The sequence below is a fragment of the Talpa occidentalis genome, unplaced genomic scaffold, assembly GCF_014898055.3.
Source record: "Talpa occidentalis isolate TD23 unplaced genomic scaffold, MPIMG_talOcc4v2.1 talOcc4.3, whole genome shotgun sequence".
NCBI classification, from domain to species: Eukaryota; Metazoa; Chordata; class Mammalia; order Eulipotyphla; family Talpidae; genus Talpa; species Talpa occidentalis.
The window spans coordinates 72,668,835-72,689,315 of record NW_023603184.1 but is presented as its reverse complement, the minus strand read 5'-3'; the positions used below and the strand labels follow the sequence as shown (position 1 = coordinate 72,689,315).

The following is a 20,481-nucleotide window of genomic DNA, read 5'->3' as shown; positions in this document are numbered from 1 at the left end:
GCTTTCCAGCAGCCAAATAGGAGTTGGAGTAGTCACCTTTACTCAAGGGATTATTATTACTCAAATAACCCCTATATGTGGGGCTACTCTTTTTCCAAATCCATTAAATGAGATTCAAATTCAATATTTACATATTATCTGTTGTAATAATAGTTTACATTTGTTGCACATTAGTCACATAGCAAGAACTATTCTGAATTTTACCCAAAATCACACAGCTTATAAGTGGAAGAGTTGGGATATGAACCAGGTTCCTGTATCTTCAAAAACTAGGTCAACCCTTCTCAAACTTGAGTGTGCCTCAAGGGCTTTAGACCACAGAATGCTGAACTCCACCCTCAAAGGTTCTGACTCACTAGGTCTCTGGTGGGATCAGAGACCTATTTCTAACAAGTTTCCAGGTATTGATACATTAGTTTGCTAGGGTTACCTGTCCATAATCCTACAAAAAATACAATCAAGAGGATGAGGGAACTGAAGAAGAGACAGCAAAATGTGGAAGTTACAAAGCAGATTCAGACCAATGGTAACTCATTTTGCAGATACCAAAAGCTGGATCTAAGCTAGTTGTGATAAAAACTAACAATCAACCTAATTTATACCATACAAATCTCAAACGACTCGGGATAAACAGCACAAAATACCTTTGGAAATGGAGGTGGGGGGTAGGAGTTATAATAAGGAATGTTTGCAGGAAATCACATGAGAAGGCTAATTTCTACATTTCTCCTTATTCCACTCTTGGGAAAAGGGGAAAGGATGCAGCTTGGACTTTAGGATGTGGGTGCTATCTCCAAACTGGAGGGATTCAGTAACCAAATAGATGTTGTATGCTAAATATTCCAGAAGACTGTCCTTAACTCTTCAGGCATGAGATTAGAAGAGTTTTTACACTAATAATTTGACCAGCCGAGGAGAGAGATCTAAAGATAGTGACCCCTGGGGTTGTCCAGTCTGATCATCACATAGCAAAACTCAAACGACAAAACCCTCCGGAGCTCACAGCTTCTAATTTTCACTTTGTTCCCCACTTTTTTTTTTTTAAAAAAAAGATTTATTTTTATTTATTTATACAAGCACTGGGTACAGTCAGAAGCATGGGAGGGTGAGAGAATTCACCAGAGCTGGGAGCAGAGCAGGCAGAAGGACCAAAGTACACTGCTGAGGGGAGCAGCGGGCAGCAGGAGAGGTCTGCGCGCCATGTGGGACCCTCCTCCGGTGGCCGGGGAGCAGCTGGGGATAGAACCGGGGCTGCAGAGGCTGTGGGCATCTTCGCAACCCAGCGCTCAACCACTGCGCCACCGGGGAGGCCCTTGTTCCCCACTTTTAATATAAGCAGTAATCAAGAATTCACCCCAAAAAGAGGTTATATACAAATACAAAAACAAATAAATAAGAAGAATTCACCAAATGGGTAATGCAGATTTCTAAAATGGAAGATAGAGAACAAAGAAACAAAAAGCAACTTGGAAGAAACGTGCTAGTGAGACCGATTACGTTAGCAATCACCCACCACCACCACCACCAAATCACTCTGTTAATATGTTCAGAAAGATACTACATTTGTGTAAAAAAGATCAGGATGCTATTCTTTTAAAGGACCAGTTAGAGAATAAAAATGGACTTGGGGGAATTATAAACATGATAGCAGAATTGAGAAAATCTAAATGGAAAGATTAGAAGAGAAAGTTGAAAGCATCTCATAAAAGCAGATCAAAAAGGCAAGCTGATAGAAAATGGAAATAAGAAAATTAGAAGATGTCTTTCTCCCCTCCTTTATTCAGAAAGGAAAATATTTAAATAATAAGAATTCAAGAAAGGGAGCAGAGAAGAAATGAAGGGGAGAGAATCATCAAAGACATCTTTCGAGAAAATGCCTCAGAACTAAGTAATGTATCCAGTACAATGATGAATTTAGCCTCACAGGATGGTATGTGTTGTGAAGTTCCAGAGCATCAGGAATTAAGAGAAGGATCAGTGGTAACTTAGTTAGCAAATATCCCGAAAATTTCTTTTTGGGGGCGGGAGGTGGGGGAAATCACAACAAAAGATTAGGAATCACAATGGTAGTTAAATCACTTAACAGCAATATCTAAAATGAGTCCCATAAGTCAATTTTCTGGCCACTAAATGTATGCTTTGGAATGAACATATTTGGCCGTGACAAAGCTCCACATTAGTTCTTGTCAAGAGAGGAACACATAAGAAAAACAAGGCCAAGGTCACCGCCTGACTGATTCCATCAATAAAGATGTAAGAAGCCATTTTTAGATTTAGACAGCTTGTTACTAACATATAGTGAAAAGAAGAATAAGCAAAAGGTACCAATTCCTCAGGATCTTTTCCTATACACCAAAATGGATGATACTGAAACAAAAGGGACCAGATGACTGCAATGTGAGTTCCAAAACACCTGCTGCTGAGGAGCCACTTGTGGGCTCCAGCTATGCTCCAGTGAATGGTGACAGGGGGAGGCTTGGGGGGGAAATGTGAGACAACAGGAAGTTCCATCCCACACCAGAACTAGGAGGTGGCTAGAAATCGTCCCACGGCAGTTTCCCAAGGGAGACTGGGAAGTGAATATGAGATGGCCTTTCATCCTCTTGTATTCCAGGAAGATCACAAGGCATTCTTTCAAATTCAGGCTATCAGAAGTTCCAATCCTTGTTCATGTGACTTATTTGGATACCTGCAAGGTGGATGGAGTGACAAGGTGGAATTGTTTCTTTAGTTATTTGGCCTGTGAAGTAAGATTATCAGGCTGCAGAAAGCTAACCAGAAACCTCTAAATTTGCTTCCCTAATTTTGTTTCCCTATCCCCAAGCAGGAAAATAAATCATATTTTCAAGCCCCTAAAGGGGAACGGCGGAGATTAGAACAACCCATAAAGACCTGCTAATTGATAGTTCCCATCATATTCCTATTTTCACCAGACTGACTTCTACAAAAAACAGATCCAGAAGATTGACAGTACACTATAGCAAATTCAAGCAAGTCATAGCCTCAGTTGCAGCTGTTGTGTCTTTTCTAGAGCAAATTCACATGACCTCAAGCACATGATAGATGGCCACTGATCTGGCAGCTTTTTCTTTTTTATCACTATCAGGAAAGAGAGCCAAGAGCAAGAGTATGTATTCACAGTCTTACCCCAGGGTTATGTCTTAAATAAGGATACTCTATCAAGAGGATCTAAGTAAGGACAAAGCGTATGTGACAGCCTTGTGGACAAGGATGGGAAGATCCCTACCCTAGTGAAAAGACCAGACATGGGATTCGTATGCAGGTTTCTGACTATTGGTTCATATGTTAGGACTGTAGCTAATTCCTGAAGTAATAAAAGCCTTCAAGAAAACCCAAGGGGCCTCCCTGGTGGCACAAGGGGTTAAGATGCAACCTATGAAGCTATCAGCAGCCACTGCAGCACTAGTTCGATCCCCAGCCAGAGAGGAGACCCACATGGCGCAGCAGACCTCTCCTGACTCACCCTCTGCTCCCCTCAACAGTGTATTTCAGTCAGTCTGCCTGTTCTGCTCCCTACTCTGTCTCTGGTGAATCCTCTCACCCTCCACTCCTCTGACCCGTACCCCCGTTCTTGTATGCATACATAAATAAATCTTTAAAAAAAAAAAAAGAAATCCCAAGATGGAATAACTTCACAAACACCCTTCTATGTTAGACTGTCACCAATATGAAAGTATCTTTCACGGATCACGAAAATTTAATGCTGCTCCCTGAGGAATGAGTAAATTCTCCTGCCCTGTTAAACTCAGGAGTGGTACACGTGACTTGGCTGGCCAATGAAATATAAGCAGAATGTGAAATATATCACTACCAGACAGCCACTTTAAAGGCTAGGTTGTATTTCCATTTTCTCTGTGATCATGGAAGCATGTGTTAAGACAGGACATCAAATCAAAACTACAGTGAGATACCATCTTACACCAGTGAGAATGGCACATATTAAAAAAACTAGCAACAACAAATGTTGGCGAGGTTGTGGAGAAAAAGGAACTCTCCTGCACTGCTGGTGGGAGTGCAAAATGGTCCAACCACTATGGAAAGCTGTGTGGAGATTTCTTAACCTACTAAACATAGAGCTTCCATATGATTCAGCAACTCCACTCCTAGGTATTTACCCAAAGGACACAGAAACATTAATTCAAAAGGGCACCTGCACCCCTATGTTTATAGCAGCACTATTTACAATAGCTAAGCTTTGGAAACAACTCAAATGCCCAAAAATAGATGACTGGATCAAGAAGATGTACATATACACAATGGAATATACTCAGCAATCAAAAAAGATAAACTCATGCCATTTGCAGCAACATGGATGGCGCTGGAAGGGATCATGCTCAGCGAAATAAGCCACAAAAAAAAAGAAAAATACCGCATGGTCTCACTCATAGCAAGAATTTAGAAAGGGACCAGGAAAAAGATTAATTGCAATAAAGTGAAAATCAAAATCAACAAGCAACTATAGACCAGAGACATACTACAGTGTGGGAGGAGAAGAGGGATTAGGGTCAGAAAAAAAGGGTGGGGCCTCCCCAGTGGCGCAGCGGTTGAGCGCTGGGTGCGAAGCTGCCCGCGGCCTCTGCAATCCCCGGCTGCTCCCCAGCCACAGGAGGAGGGTCCCACATGGTGTGCAGACCTCTCCTGCCACCCGCTGCTCCCCTCAGCAGTGTACTTCAGTCCGTCTGCCTGCTCTGCTCCCCGCTCTGGCTCTGGTGAATTCTCTCACTGACTGTACCCAGTGCTTGCAAATATAATAAATAAATAAAAACATGCCTCTAAAAAAAAAAAAAAAAAAAAAAGGGTGGGAATTGTATGGGGAATATAACCAAAATGAAAATGCATACATTTTGCAAAAATGATGTAAGAATTATATAAAATAAAATAATTCATTAAAAAATAAAAATAATTTTAAAAATAAAAATAAATTTAAAAAGACAGGACATCTATCAGCCTAGGTCCTTGTGTGGTTGCATAAAGCTCAGTCTCCTTGCTAACCTGCCATGGGCATATAAATAGGAAATATTTATTTTTTAATTGCTAAGATTTGGGGCTTAGTTTGTTCCCAAAGCATAGCCAAGCAATTCTGACTTTTGAGCAGTCATCTGCCAAACCCTAGGAATCTGCTTAGCCCTTGTAGTGGACCTGTAGTAACCACCTTTCCAGGATATTTCCTTCGTGATTGGATCAGTGATGAACATGTATCTTTTGCTGGTCCAGTCAAAGTGAATCTTAGTACTCTTCTTTCAAATGCATGTACTTATCAATATTAGAATAATTTTTACATTTATTGTTAACCACATTTTCTCACTAATTGAACTGTTTATTGTTGAGAATACTTTTTATTGTAAGAACCCGGCAGAATGCACAAAGTAAATATTTATAAGTAATCATTGATTAACTAAATGGGGAATAAAATGTCACTCCTTTTCTTCAAACTTCACTCCTCAAATAGCAGGACAATTTACAGTCCTGTAAGTTCGTGATTCAACTATTTGCACCTTTGTCCTTTCCTCCATTCTGATTTAAAGAAAAACTAATTTCTTAGTGTTGCTCTTTCAAAGTATTTTACATAGAAGTTTTCTTCTCATTTGTGCATAATGTGTATTGTATTTGTATGGATCCTCAGGGCAGATATCTTCTGGGTTTCCTTTCAGCTGAGTACCTTTGGTACCCAAACACCCCTATCTATTGAAGTAACTATTTGCCTCTTTGTAACTGTTACCAGACCAGCCTTGTGCTTCTGGAGGCCTCTCATTTTCACCACCTATTCCTGATCCCTTACCAAACGGATCTTTACACTCCCCCCAAAAAAATGCCAAATAGCCTTCAGGACTATTTTAACCTTTGTCATTCTTCATAAATCACCAGTCTCCCTTTTCTCTTTCCCCTTTAGCCCCCAACCCTACCATTCACGATTTAGCCTCTTTTTCTAGAAAAAACAGAAGTCATCAAATGGGAGTTCCCTCATTTTGCTAAAACCCAACCTCTACAACTATCTAGCTTCTTCTCCTCCAGGACCTATCTCACCTCCTATCTTTTGATCTTATCATTCATACACTTCATACACACACTCACATACATTCACATAACTCCTACCATCTCTCAATCCTTCTGTCTTGCGTATTCATCTTCTTTTCAAGAATCCTTCCTATAGTTTTTAAATGCATGTATCTATCTCTTTTCACTTGACTTGTTACCATTAGCTACACCCTGAATTCTCCTTCCCCTCATATCCAATCTTCTCATTGTACCCTAAAGACAGTGCATTATAGTGGCTAAGAACATGGATTCTGGCATCACATGAGTTTAACGGAAATATATCATGTGGTAGCTCTGCAACCATGGGCAAATTACTTAACCTCTGTGTGCCTCAATTTCCCCATATGTAAAGATTATAATATCATCTCTGATAATGTTGGTGAACAAATTAAATGAGTTAGTGTAAGCACACAACTGAGGGGTACCCAGGGACCCCAAACGGTTAAGGGTGCATGTTCAAAAATTCCTGTCATCCACATGCTCACAGGCAAAGAGAACAGATTGTCAGTTTGAAAGATCTTTAATTAGTCTGAGGAATAGAAGGAAAGAGAGAGAAGAAAGGATTTTAAATTCCCAGTAAAACTCCAAAAATTACCCCTTCTCTCATGTGCAAATACCCAGCCAAATAGGGTCACCTTAAAGCAGGGCAGCTGAAGCACAAAAGCTTGCCACAAGTCTGAGGCACTGTGGTTCTGGTGGGGGACCACAAGAAAGGGATTAGGCAGGTCCCAAAGAGCTGGAACAGAAGGAAAGATGTGTTATATACTTCACCATGAGATCAAGAAGACGACTGCCAAGTAATCATCGCCAAGTAACAGGAACATCTCCCCAAGTTTCTCATCCATAAATCTCTTATCCACTTGTCTCTCCTCCATGTGTCTCCTCCAAGTTACTCCCCTCTGCCCTCTGTATGTCTTCCCTCTTCCTGCCCTCCACCTCTCATATTTCTCTCTACCCTGCTCCTTCCCAGCTGTGCCCCCACCCCCAATCAGGGACACCCCCCCCCCCCATGGTAAACTCAGGATTGTATTCTCAGGTTGCTGGCTGTAAGTGGAGAGGAGAGGAAACATCACCCATTCGCTGTTCAGGAATTGTTACTCCCCCTTTTATGGAAATGCATTTTGTGTTATTAGCGTATGTAAAGTACTGACAACAGTGCTTGGCATGCAGTAATATCTCTAAGTTTTGCTATAATCACTTTTACTTTCATTTCTTCATTGTCATTTGTCAGTTCATTCCAACCCCATCACATTAATATAAATGGTGTTTACTAAGAACATCAATGACCACTATGTTGCAAAATCCAAAATATTTTTAAGTCATCACCTTAAAGTATAAGCAGCGTTGACAACGTTAACATCTTTTCTTAGAACATTCCCTTTCTTAGTCCATAGCTTCAATTACTACCTACCTGCCAGTGTCTTACCCAACTATTTCTGCAACCCAAACCACTCTTCTACTCACCAGATCCCACAAGACCAGTGCTTACACCGGTACATCTCCTTTTGAATGTCTCAAACACATCTCATATGTACGACTTACATCCAAAACCAAGCCTCGGTTTTTCTCTCCTTGATTATTTTTTCAGCCCCTCTTCACCAGGCTGACCCCTATTTCTACTTTAGACTTTAGCTTGTTTCACTTCCTCAGGGAAACCAAAATGAATACCTTTACAGAAACTTTCATAGCACCCTGCACTTGCAATTCGACAGCAGCAACTAGTCACTCTTTTCACCATTTTGTCCTTGGACCTTAATGAAGTGGCCTCAAATCCTTTCATTTGCACTGGTGTCTCTAAGTCCTAAACAAGTACTAACTGTGCCACTTTGTAGAAGGCTTCAACGCTATCTTATTTTTGCTTTTTTTTTTTTTTTTTTTAGAACCGGGGTACAGGCCAGCGGTGTGGAGGGTGAGAGGGCTCACAGAGACAGAGTGGGGAGCAGAACAGGCAGACTGACTGAAATACACTGCTGAGGGGAGCAGCGGACCAATCAGGAGTCGTCTGCTGCGCCATGTGGGTATCTCCCTGGTGAGTTAAAACGTGTTTCAGGGTAAAGAAGTCTAACAAGGTATGCAGGAAGGAGGGGGAAAAGAGATCAGAGGGAGGGAGGGAGGAGCACAGGGGACTGAGGTGATGATTCACTGGTGCATTGGTGAAGGAAATTCTATGGGGACTACACCAGGGTGGGGGGCGGGGGAGCAAATATTGTTTAAAAATGAACAATGATGTAAAAAAATAACTTTAAAAAAAAGTCTAACCGGGGAGACAGTAGTTAACCAAGCCCCCATATTGTTTTCTCTTGTGATAAAATGCTCCTGAAGAGAACTTGGGGAAAAAAAGACAGGTAATGGGGAGGACGTATCCGTCGCAGAATGAACACCCCGCGCTTGCCTCTAACAAAGCAACAAGTCTGGGCATTATCAGTGCAATTGTGTGTGTTTGGGAGCTGGGGGGGGCTTTGCCATCGTGTTTGCACGTCACTTACACTTGAGCAGCAGTACTCAGTCCTCCCTTAGCGAGGCAAGTGCCTATAACTCAGCACTCCTGTGCCCCATTAGGCAGAGTTGCGGTTGGCAAGGTGATTTCCTAGGACCCTGGGCAGCTTCACTGCCACTGGAGAAGGTGAAGGCGGTGAAGTCCGGAGGAGGAAATCCAAAGCCTGAGCTTGGATGGGCATTTTAATGCAAAGTCTGCGGTTATAACAAGCCGGGAGGGAGAGTGAGTGCTGAGAAGTAACCACAGCCAAAGTCGCAGTCGCGACTCGGCTGAAAGGGATGGAGGCGGAACACTACAGTCCCCGGGGCCGGCCCCTCGCCAATGCCGCGACACTACAGCAAATTCCCGGGATTCCCTCCAGCTCCGGCAAGCGCCCGTAGGGGCGGGGCCGGGGAGGAGGTGGCGGCGCGGCCTCTCGCCGTCACGCGCCTGGAATCTCGCGAGGCCGCAGCTCTCGCGATCTTTCCAGAGACGACCCTGCACGCGGACTTAAACCGCGTGTGCTGTCACTAGAGCGCCGGGAGGGCGGGGATTGTGTGGGAGGGCGAAGCCCCTTTGGCCTGCTCTACGGAAGCCTACGAGGGAGGGTGGCGACCGCTGCCCCGTCCAGTTGTCCAGATGCCCAGCGCCAGCGCCAGCCGCAAGAGTCAGGAGAAGCCGCGGGAGATCATGGACGCGGCGGAAGTGGGTTTCCTCCTTCCCCGGGTCTGGGGGGACCCTCTGAGCCTGACCGCGCAGAGGGAGGGTGTGGGGTGAGCCGGGTCCTCCCCCTGGGGTCCCAGTCTGGGCTTTGCTGGGAAGCCGCGAGCGTGTTGTCGGGGCTCCGGGGGCCCGCCCCGGGCCTCCAGGAGTCTTGCCCTAGCAGCCTGGCTAGATTAGACCGGATCGCGTTTGCCGCTTGCGCCTGGGAAGCTTGGTCTGGAAGAAACGTGTCCGGGGTGGGGGTGGGCGTGAAATGCCAGCTGCCCCGGAAGTGGGAGCAGCGGGGTCACCCCGAGGCCGCCGCGGGTCGGGCACGTCCCGCACGTCATGCACGTCCGCGCTGCTCGGGGAAGGCGGGATGTCCCCTGGTAGCCAATTTTGGCTGAACCCTTTTTCTTGTTCCTAATGTTTTTCAAGTAATTACAATACTTTGTGAAACGATGTATCATTTTTCCAAGTGACAGTTTTTAAATAACACATTTTTTCCCCTCTAAGTGACCTGGGGAGGAGGTAGGGAAGTGTGCAAGGGAATGACTTTTGAGATAAAGTTGTAACAGGGTGGTCCCAAAATGATGTGGGTAATTCACAACATCCTATGGCCCTTAAGTGCTTTGCAGAAATGAAAGTTTGAAACCATCCAACAAGTTATGTGTAGTGAAATTGAGCCTTAATTCTGCCCCACACCTTATTTTTCTGTTGAGGAATTCTGGATTTGTGATAAAACTGCATAAGGAATAGGTGATCTCAAAATATTGGGTGAAATAAGGGGTGCTGAAATATGAACAGTACTAATAAGTGACCGCTTTTATATTCCTACATGCACAGTAACTCTTTGATGTTGCACTTCTGCGTTGTGTGGCTGTAGCTACTAGAGCTCGGGTTATCTTTAATTTGTATTTCATTTTTACATTCAAAAAAAGTTATATATATTTGAAAAAAATTGTTCAGTAAGCACTTTAGCATGTTGTCAGGTTTATTTTAGGATAAAGCAGGGAATTCCAGCAGATTACTATAGAGTGACAAAAACTATGTGTTAGACCCATTTTAAGTTACCTTGGAAAATCTATGGGAATTATTTTAGTATATTCTTGTTCTGATTAACTATATAAAATAGCAGTGTGCCCTTGCAGATAGTGTAGGTTAGATATGTTAATGTTGTGGCAGTTAGGTCATTTTATAGTTGGAAAGACCTTAAAATACCGTTTAGAGGTAAGTCGAGATTAAAATAAAAGGCCATTTATTTAACACATACAGTTTGTTAATAATAGTCTGAACCCTAGTTCTCCTGTTTCCTGTTCTTAGCTTTAAATCTCTAACAAGAAATTTGATATTATAGCATTGTTGGTGCATCCTTGCACCTTGAACCTGGTTTCTAGAAACAGGAAGCTGAGGGATTTTACAATGATGTTTTACAAAAGGAAAGTTGTAGTTAGCTCATGTCCAACATCTCTGATTTCTAAAACCTGTGGACATCTGGTGCTCAGAAAGCTTACCCAAAATGTTGGCTCTCTTTGAACATCTCTTCCTGTAATAGGAAATTAATAAAACTGTGGTACTTCATCCCTTCTCAGAGGAAATTTATGTCCCTGCTTTGAAGTAATTTAATCTCCTTTTTGAAGAAAGTAGTTAAGACGTGGTGTACGTGTGTAAATTTTATCTGAGAGTGCTATTATATATGGTATATCCACAGGGAGTGGTAATCTTCAAAACAAGTTAGAAACCAGGTGCTTATCCTTTTTCTTTAGGAGAGTACATATATAAATAAATATTACAGATTTCCGTACTTTAAAACTACTGATTGTTTGAATTAATAAAGATATCCTGAAAATTAAGACAAATTTATTTTTATATCCTTTAATTTGTATTTATTGTATATTATGCTGTTAGTGTTTAAACAAAAAGTCATAATGGGAAACCTTTTTTTTGTAGGATTATGCTAAAGAACGATATGGAGTGTCTTCAATCATACAATCACAAGATAAACCAGGTTAGTAGCTATGTGATAACAAGTAACGCTTTTCCCCCCTAATTCCAGAAACTCTTCATGAAGATTTAAAGTTAGAATAATTACAGGTATAACTCTGAAGAGTTTAAATGACATTAATAACCTGTGCAGATGCATAACCCTGAGTAAGCATTTTCAGTTTATAATGTCATCTAGAAAGGGAAGAAAAATCCATTAAATGAGTATGTTTTAAGTGCTAAATGATATTTTAAAAATGTTCCCAAGTGATTAGGTTAAAATTAGTTCTGTCCTAGGGGATAAAAGAAGAGCAGTTAATAACTGCCTCCATCATATGCAGCTATTTTGCATGCTTTGTAAAGCTCTCTCCTTTACTTTTCCTCTGTAACTTAGAGTTCTTTGAAACTGACATGTCACATTTTGTTTCCCACAGACCTGTAGGTTTTTTAAAGCATTTGCCTGACTTTTGTTTCTATGTTATGTAATTTCAACAGATTTATCATAGTCAACAATTATATTTCTAGGTAGACACTTTCAGTCATATCTTTCAATCTTTGACATAACTGGAGACCTTTAAGTTCTTACCCTTTGGAAGCACTAATTACTTCCAATTTAGAGGTCTACCTATGAATGTTATGCTTTGAGAATAATGTGCTTCCTGGTCAATTTTATTATTATTTTGGACTCACTTTATTGCACAATCACAAAGTCACTTTCCTTCCCAACTTTGTTGGACAAGTGCAAAAAAAGACCAAAATAGTTTGCTAGAAATAAGTCATACCCTAGAAGATAAAAATAGTAAAATACAGTATGTATAAAATGTGTGTAAGCCGCAAAGTGTAGGTGATGACATTCCCCTGCAAGGACAAGCAGGAAGCATCATTTGAGACTTTTTTCGGTTAAGTATCTTCTTGAACCATACTGCCTTGAACTCCAATAACGATGAAGCTCACTGGACTTTTTTTCTCTTACATAAGTTCCATTTAGTTATTGCCATAAATACTATTCCCATCCTACTGGCAAATTCACACTGTCTTCCACATGCATGCTCTTCCCACAGAGGGAAAGATGTATATATCAAATTATAATGACATAATCAGGTTATAGTAACTTGATTGTAAAATACTGCCTTTGCTTTTTACCTGTGCTAAAATCCTAACCATTAACATAAAGTTTCCTTTTCCTCCACTTACATTTCTCTAAATTCTTTTTAATGCCTCTGACTTAAAAGAGTGGGGTAGGCAGTAGTTTTCAAACTGAAACCCTGTTGCCACCAAACATTGCCTCAACTATTGTAATGGTGGGAGTGTGACATCTGTCTCAATATTTGTGGATATGTTAAAGGTTAAGAACCCCTCTAGTTACTTGGAATGCCACATGAAAGAAAGGCCATTACACTTTCTTTCCAAAGTATAATTAAAATGTGCCCTAATGACATTTTTTGGTAAATCTACTTTTAAATGTATGCTGTTGTATTTTGTTTGATTTTGTTTTTATTGCCTAGCATTTAACCTTACATTTTCAAATCTCCTTTTTAAGTGTTTGTGCTGCTTTCTCTGTCTTCTCTCTTTCACATTTTGTTTTCCCTACTTAACACAACAGTGTTGACTTGGAAATTGGCTTAACTCATAAGGTCTGTTGGTACCGTGCAGAAATTCCTGTGTGATGCTCAGTGATTTAAAAATTCCTCATTCCGGGCCTCCCCAGTGGCGCAGCGGTTGAACGCTGGGTTGCAAAGCTGCCTGCAGCCTCTGCAGTGCCGGTTCAATCCCCGGCCGTCGGGCAAGGGTCCCACATGGCGTGCAGACCTCTCCTGCCGCCTGCTGCTCCCCTCAGCAGTGTCCTCTGTCTGTCTGCCTGCTCTGCTCCCCGCTCTGGCTCTGGTGAATTCTCTCACCCTCCATGCTTCTGACTGTACCTAGTGCTTGTATAAATAAATAAATAAATAAATCTTTAAGAATAAATAAATAAATAAATAAAGATTCCTCATTCCTTGGGAGGAGAGGGCTCAATGGACTAGAATGGAGGATTATGGGTGGATTGGTGGTGGATGGATATGATAACATACATCTAAAGAGGGGTAAACTTAGGCCTCTGAATCATAATACATGTCCTAAATCAACACTACCTCAATAAAAAAATAGCAATACAGTAAAAAAAGTTTCTCTTTCCTTTAGGTGATGAAAACCATGGCATTCTCTTACAACAAAAATATTTTGTTTCTGTATCTTGCCTTGTATTATCTTCACATATTTGTTGCTTTGTCACAGTTTTCCTATTTGGGGGACTGTAAATGAATATAATACTTAGTTTTTAGAATTAGAGGGCATAATTATTGGGACTCACCTATAGTCAAAAGAAGAATTTATTGGCTCATATAACTGTAGGAAGCAAAGAGTGAAATGGCATAAGTCATGATTGGATACAGACACTCAAGCAGCATCTTCAGGGCTTCTGTCTGCATTTCTTGGCTCTCTTTCTTTAGATTTTTGGCTTCATGCTCTTGTCCTACAATTTGTGTAGTGGGAAAGATGATGATTGCATTCCTGGGCCTATACCTTCTTTTATTCAGAAACCTTAGGAAGCGGCTTTATCCTCAGTACCTGTATATTGAGTCCCAGAGTAAGACTTAGATTAGCTTAGTTTCAGCAATGCCCTTCCCTCAGTCAGTCACTGTGTCCTGGGCAATGGAGTACTATGGCTGTCCAGGCCTGGCAGAGAATCCACCTGCCTCCCTGCAGTGACTAGCTGACATATGTACTATTGTGGCAGTCAGGCATCACCCACTTAGGCAAAGGCAGGTTGAAGACAAACTGTATTTGGCCTTATAAGAGATTGATGATTTCAGCAGATTTGCATTTTTATCTCTAACTGCAATATAAACTGAATTAGGGGACCAGGGAATTGCCTACTAGGCTATTGCTTTAGTTTAAAAAGGCAAGAGATAATAGTACTTTGGTTTGGGATTCTGACAGTGAAAATGAAAGAAAATTAGGCAGATTATTTAAAGATATATTTAGATAATACAATTCACAAAATTTGAGGTGAATTGCATATGGAAGGAGATTGAAAAGGTAGTGACAAAGATTGAGAATTATTTAAGATAATACAAAGAACTTATACTAGTTGTCAAACCAAAATAATTATTTCTTTGTTTTGCTTATTTGCTGCAGATAGAATTTTGGTTCGGGTTAGAGACTTGACAGTACAAAAAGCTGATGAAGTTGTTTGGGTGCGTGCAAGGATTCATACAAGCAGAGCTAAAGGTAAGATTGATATGATGATTAAAGGTCTTTTGATAAGGATTCCTATTTTTGTCTTGCAAATTCCTCATAGACCAAAGTAAATCTTTAAAAACAACAAAAATGCCTGTTTTCTTAAAACACTGTAATGTATTAATTCATGGCTAATGTTAAGATCCTATAAGAAATTCTTAAAAATAATTTGACCTTAATGACACACATGAAGTCTCAGGCTTTAAGGTACTTTTCTAGTCATCTAAAAAGTACGATTTTTTTAAAACGAAAACTTATTGGAAGCTTCTCATTTGTTAACTTTACATGATATTTAGGCAGGGAGAGATGGAAGAGAAATAAGGGTAAAAATGGGTTGTACATTACAGTAGCTACTAGCTACATCTAGTATTTAAATTTAGATGTTAAAAGCTCAATCACTAATAGTATTTTGAGTGCTTAATAGCGACATCACTAGAGGCTACCATACTGGACAGACAGTACAAGTACAGAATATTTTCATCTTGTAGAAAATTCCATTGGGCAGCACGGAACTAAGAATTTAGTATTAACAAAGAGAAAGATTTGGGTGGTTTAGATAAACTACAGCTCCTAGTGAAAATTGTTGGTAATTGCTTCTGTACTCTTTAATGCATTCCGTATTACAGCAGTTCTTACATTGGGTTTTAAAATATTTGTTATTAATAATTACTGTAAGTCCATTATTTCAAAAATTCTAACATATCTATATGAGATATATATCTTTCAGAATCACTATTATTAAGAGTTTGTCTGTTCTTCCATTAGCCTCACTGCAAGTAGATAAATACTGGTGGATTTTAGAAGAATACTGATAGGTTTTTACTTTTTTTTTTAAGATTTATTTATTTATACAAGAACTGGAGTACAGTCAGAGGTGCAGGAGGGTGAGAGAATTCACCAGAGACAGAGCGGGGAGCAGAACAGGCAGACAGACCGAAGACACTGCTGAGGGGAGCAGCAGGCAAGGCAGGAGAGGTCTGCAGCACCATGTGGGTTTCTCCCTGGCCGGCCGGGAATTGAACCCGCGCTGTAGGGGCTGCAGACAGCTTCACAGCGCAGCGCTCAACCCACTGCGCTACTGGGGAGACCTGGGTTTTACCTTTTTTTTTTTAATGTTGATATGCTTTCCTGAATAAATGGGGCATTTACTGTACTAACATATAATCACATTGTGTTGTAATCCATCATGTGCTTTTTTCCATTAGACTGAAAGCCTTTCTTCTACCTAAACTGGGCATATTTCCTAAATATAATTAATTAGCAAATTAAAAGGCAGAATGAATGCTACATGTAAGCCTACAGTATTTTCCTTCAGACCCATCCCTACATGTTTTCCCTTCATTGTCCTCTCTCAACATTGAAAACCCATCAGTGAGTGGTATTTTCCAGTGGTTATAAACAGGACTTTTGAGTGAGACCAATCTTTGTTTGAATCCTGAATTGGTACTTAACATCTGTTACCATAACAGATTGCCTTTAGGTCGATTGTCTAACTTTTCCAAGCCTTGGTGTCTGTGTAATATGCCCAGAACATTATGAAGTTAAGCTTTTAGAGCCCTGTGCTTGATGTAAAGTAAGCCCTCAGTAACTGAGTGATACTGAGTATGACAGTTACTTACTTTTCAATGTAGTTATTTATCACGTTTTCTGTCATAGTCTCCTGGAAAGCACTACTGCTTATTTTATTTCTCTGATACACAGCACCTATTCTAGTAGACAAATAGGTAATAAATTAGATATTTTATGCACTTATAATAAATACAGCATTGACCTTGGGTCTTATATTGTCCAGTAGCACACTCTTATTGAAAAGATCAATCAGTTTTTTAAGAAACTGAAAGGCAATTATACAGCATCACATAAGTGAAAAAAAATGCATCATCTGCAGTGTTTATTGCAGCACTATTTACAATAGGTAGGACTTGAAAGCAGCCTAAATGTCCATCAGTAGACAGTTGGATCACACTATAGAATACTATTCAGCCATAGGGAAAGATGAAATGCATCCATTTTCAGCAAAATGGAAGGAATGAGAGGATAGTATGTGTAGTAAATGGGCAATATGAAAAAGAAAAATACTATGAAGGTCAGTGGACATTAATAAACACTTAGCCCTCTAAGGCTATGAGGGAGCAGGGAGGGAGAAAGGGACAAGGAGATGCAAGGGATGATACTGGGGAAAAAATAATTAAAAAACAAAAAACTGACTTTTCTAAAGACTTAATCAAAATGCAACACAAAATTTTAACTGTTAAAGACTGAAGTTTAAGATAAAAAATTCATTGGGCTATTTTGAACATTCACTATATTGTCTGTACTGTCTCCTGGTTGGAGAATTTCAAAGAAAAAAACAATGAGTAATTAGCAGTTAACTTATCTGCTAAGGTTGCTATAATTACTTATATAGTGAAAACTTTTTTTTTTATTATTAAATTTTATTTTTATATTCCCCCATACAATTGCAAACGCCCCATTCTGACCCCAATCCTTCCCCTCCCGCCCCCCACCCCCAAAAAGTGTCTCTGGTTCGTAGTTTTTTGTTGATTTTGATTTTCACTTTCTTATATTCATTTTCCTGGTCCCTTATTTAAGTTTTCTAGATTCCTGCTATGAGTGAGACCATCCGGTATTTTTCTTTTTCTTTTTGGCTTATTTCGCTGAGCATGATCCCTTCCAGCGCCATCCATGTTGCTGCAAATTGCATGTGTTTATCTTTTTTGAATGCTGAGTAATATTCCATAGTATATATGTACCACATCTTCTTGATCCAGTCATCTATTTTTGGGCATTTGGGTTGTTTCCAAAGCTTAGCTATTGTAAACAGTGCTGCTATAAACATAGGGGTGCAGGTGCTCTTTGGAATTGATGTTTCTGTGTCCTTTGGGTAAATACCTAGGAGTGGAATTGCTGGATCATATGGAAGCTCTATGTTTAGTAGGTCCAGAAATCTCCACACAGCTCTCCATAGTGGTTGGACCAGTTTGCACTCCCACCAACAGTGCAGAAGAGTTCCTTTTTCTCCACATCCTCGCCAACATTTGTTGTTGCTAGTTTTTTTAATATGTGCCATTCTCACTGGTGTGAGATGGTATCTCATGGTAGTTTTGATTTGCATTTCCCTGATTGTAAGTGATGTTGAACATTTTTTCATATGTCTGTTGGCCATTTGCATTTCCTCTTCAGAGAAGTTTCTTTTTAGCTCTTCTGCCCATTTTTTGACTGGATTATTTTCTTTGTTGTTGCTGAGTCTCATCAGCTCTTTGCAGATTTTTGTGATCAGTCCTTTATCATTAGTGTTGGGTGCAAAAATGTTCTCCCAGTTGGTGGGGTTTCTCTTTGTTTTTGTTATTGTCTCTTTTGCTGTGCAGAAGCTCTTTAATTTGATGTAGTCCCAGCTGTTTATCTTTGTCTTATAGTGAAAACTTTTTGCTAAACTGAGAAATTATATATTTGGTTCTTAGAGTAAAAACTAATATATGCATATAGTAAAAATTGAAATTCTAATAGTAAAAGTTATAAAGAAAAAATGGAAGTCTCAGGGACCTCCCTGGTAGCCTCGGGATTAAGTCTCAGCGCTATCACCGCTATGGCCTGAGTTGGGTCCCCATCCAGGGAGCTAAGCCGCAGCAGACCTGTAGCACAGCAGACCTCTCCTGTCTTACCTGCTGCTCCCCTTAGCAGTGTATTTCAGTAAATCTGCCTCTTCTGCTCCCCAATCTGTCTCTGATGAATCCTCTCACCCCCCATATCTCTGGGCTGTACCCCAGTTCTTCTATGCAAAATTAAATATTAAAAAAGGGGGGGGCGCCTCCCTGGTGGCGCAAGGGGTTAAACACTGCACTATGAAGCAATCCACAGCCTCTGCAGCGCGAGTTCAATCTCCGGCCGGCCAGGGAACAACCCACTTGCGCAGCAGACCTCTTTGACTCGCCCACTGCTCCCCTCAGCAGTGTACTTCAGTCAATCTGCCTGCTCTGTTCCCCACTCTATCTCTGGTGAAACCTCTCAGCCCCTGCATCTCTGGCCTGTACCCCAGCTCTTGTATGCATAAATAAATAAATCTTTTAAAAAAAAAAAATGGAAGTCTCACAATTCTAGCTCTTCCATCCTATCACAAAATCTTCCTCCAAAATACCCTCTGTTGTTTCTTGTGTATTCTTCCAGGAAAAAAATGTGTTTAAAAGCATGGGTTCAAAAGAAAAAAAAGCATGGGTATAGATTCATGTTTTTCAAAATTTAATTAAAGGGGTCATACACATTCTGCCCCTTGTTATCTCTGACCAGCATCCACATAATGCCTTGTAAATATTAAACTAAGCAGATCATGCAGTGTAGAATTCACCACCCAGAGCCAAATAATGAACAGTTTTGTCTACTAAACCTAGAAGAACTTGTTCTCCAAAGCACTAGGGTAGACAGTTCTGTTTACCTAGAAACCAGTGCTGATTTTTGTTTGAGGTGAACTGTCAGGGTTCTGGTGTTTGAATATGCTTTGAATATGGGAAGCTTGGGGACCATCACATTAAAGTCACATGTAGATCTGTTCCACTAGAGTATATTGAGTACTTAAGTATGAAGTGAGTGGTAATAGAACTTCAGTTCTTTTATATAAAGAATACTGTTATTTTTATTATTGTTTGCTACTAACACTTTTTCATATTTAATTTCCTTAACATATGTATACTAAGAAATGTATTTGGTGACTAAAAAGAACATTTTTAAGCCTTTTTAATGCCCAGTGCCCCATTATTCTTTGAAAGGATATGCAAGTTAGGAAGGATTGGTTTTTACTTAATTTGTCCCAACCATTGGATAGTACTATATATTTATAAGTATTTGTTAATTTGACAGGTAAATGATATGTCGTCACTGCTTGCTTCAACTTTCATTACTTTTCACTTCTAATAACTTTTTTCCTTATATTTAATTTCATGATTTCTTTCCTTTGGCAGGTATGTCAGATCTTCTAGAGAGCATTTGCGTCTTTGTTTAGCTTCCTAGAACTTTCCATGTTCCTACTTACTGTTGTGTTGAAGCTTGTACATGGCCAAGATTTCCTTTCCATACCATTCTTCCATACCTACTTTTCTGTATTGTCCTCTTAAAAAAAAAATACTTTTTCTGATTAGAAAACTAGTGCGTGTTTATTGTGAAAGTTCAGAAAATATAGAAATACACAAAAGCCAGGATAATTCCCAGTAATTTTACCATCCCTTAATAACTACATTTTGGTATTTTCCTTCTCCTACATAATCAGTCTTACAATTTGGTGGGGTTTTATTTCCCCTTGTGCAATCAATTTTAATATACCTCTTACACAAACAAAATTGGGGTTGTACTCTATATATATGGTGGTGGTTTTTTTTAAAGATTTATTTATTTATGCATATAAGAACTGGGGTTCAGGCCAGAGGTGTGGGGTGGGGAGAGGATTCACCAGAGACAGAGTGGGCAACAGCACAGGCAGATTGACTGATACACACTACTGAGGGGAGCAGCGGGTGATTCAGGAGAGGTCTGCTGTGCCATCTGGGTAGCTCCCTGACCAGGAATCAAAATCGTGCTGCAGTGGCTGCGGATAGCTTCATAGGTTGTGTCTTTACTCCTTGTGCCACCGGGGAGGCCCTATATATGGTTTTATTGTTTTCACATAACAAAATGCATCAGTGTCTAACAAATTACTTACCTTTGTTTTCCCAGCGCCTGTTACATTTTTGCACTATTCTGTGAAATGGTAATCAACTCTCAAATAAGTGGTCAGTGGTACTATTGATAATAATAAACATTAATTCACAGTTAGTATTAATTGGGTGTCTATCACAACTTTAAACATATTACTTATATAATCCTCAAGATGATAGAAGAAAACCTTATGAGTAAAACACTATTATTTTTGGGCCTCCCTGGTGGCGCAAGGGGTTGAGCACAGTGCTATGAAGCTGTCCATAGCCTCTGCAGCTCGATTTGGATCCCTGGCCAGGGAGCTT

At 40.2% G+C, this 20,481-nt stretch overlaps 2 protein-coding genes across 2 annotated transcripts in view; one reads left to right on the top strand and one right to left on the bottom strand.

Moving 5' to 3' along the window:
• THSD7B (thrombospondin type 1 domain containing 7B) overlaps positions 1 to 8,866 on the bottom strand; it is a 1,502,545-nt gene extending 1,493,679 nt beyond the window's left edge. Inside the window, exons 1-2 of the mRNA XM_054699694.1 lie at positions 8,544 to 8,866; positions 6,693 to 6,793 (exon numbers count right to left, since the gene is read on the bottom strand). The gene's annotated coding sequence lies outside the window, so the exon portion shown is untranslated. The remainder of the gene's footprint in view (positions 1 to 6,692; positions 6,794 to 8,543) is intronic.
• Positions 8,867 to 9,018: 152 nt separating this feature from the next.
• DARS1 (aspartyl-tRNA synthetase 1) overlaps positions 9,019 to 20,481 on the top strand; it is a 62,412-nt gene continuing 50,949 nt past the window's right edge. The window contains exons 1-3 of the mRNA XM_037523288.2: positions 9,019 to 9,238; positions 11,186 to 11,243; positions 14,393 to 14,485. Coding sequence (XP_037379185.1) covers positions 9,173 to 9,238; positions 11,186 to 11,243; positions 14,393 to 14,485 — 217 coding nt within the window. The 5' untranslated portion in view covers positions 9,019 to 9,172. The remainder of the gene's footprint in view (positions 9,239 to 11,185; positions 11,244 to 14,392; positions 14,486 to 20,481) is intronic.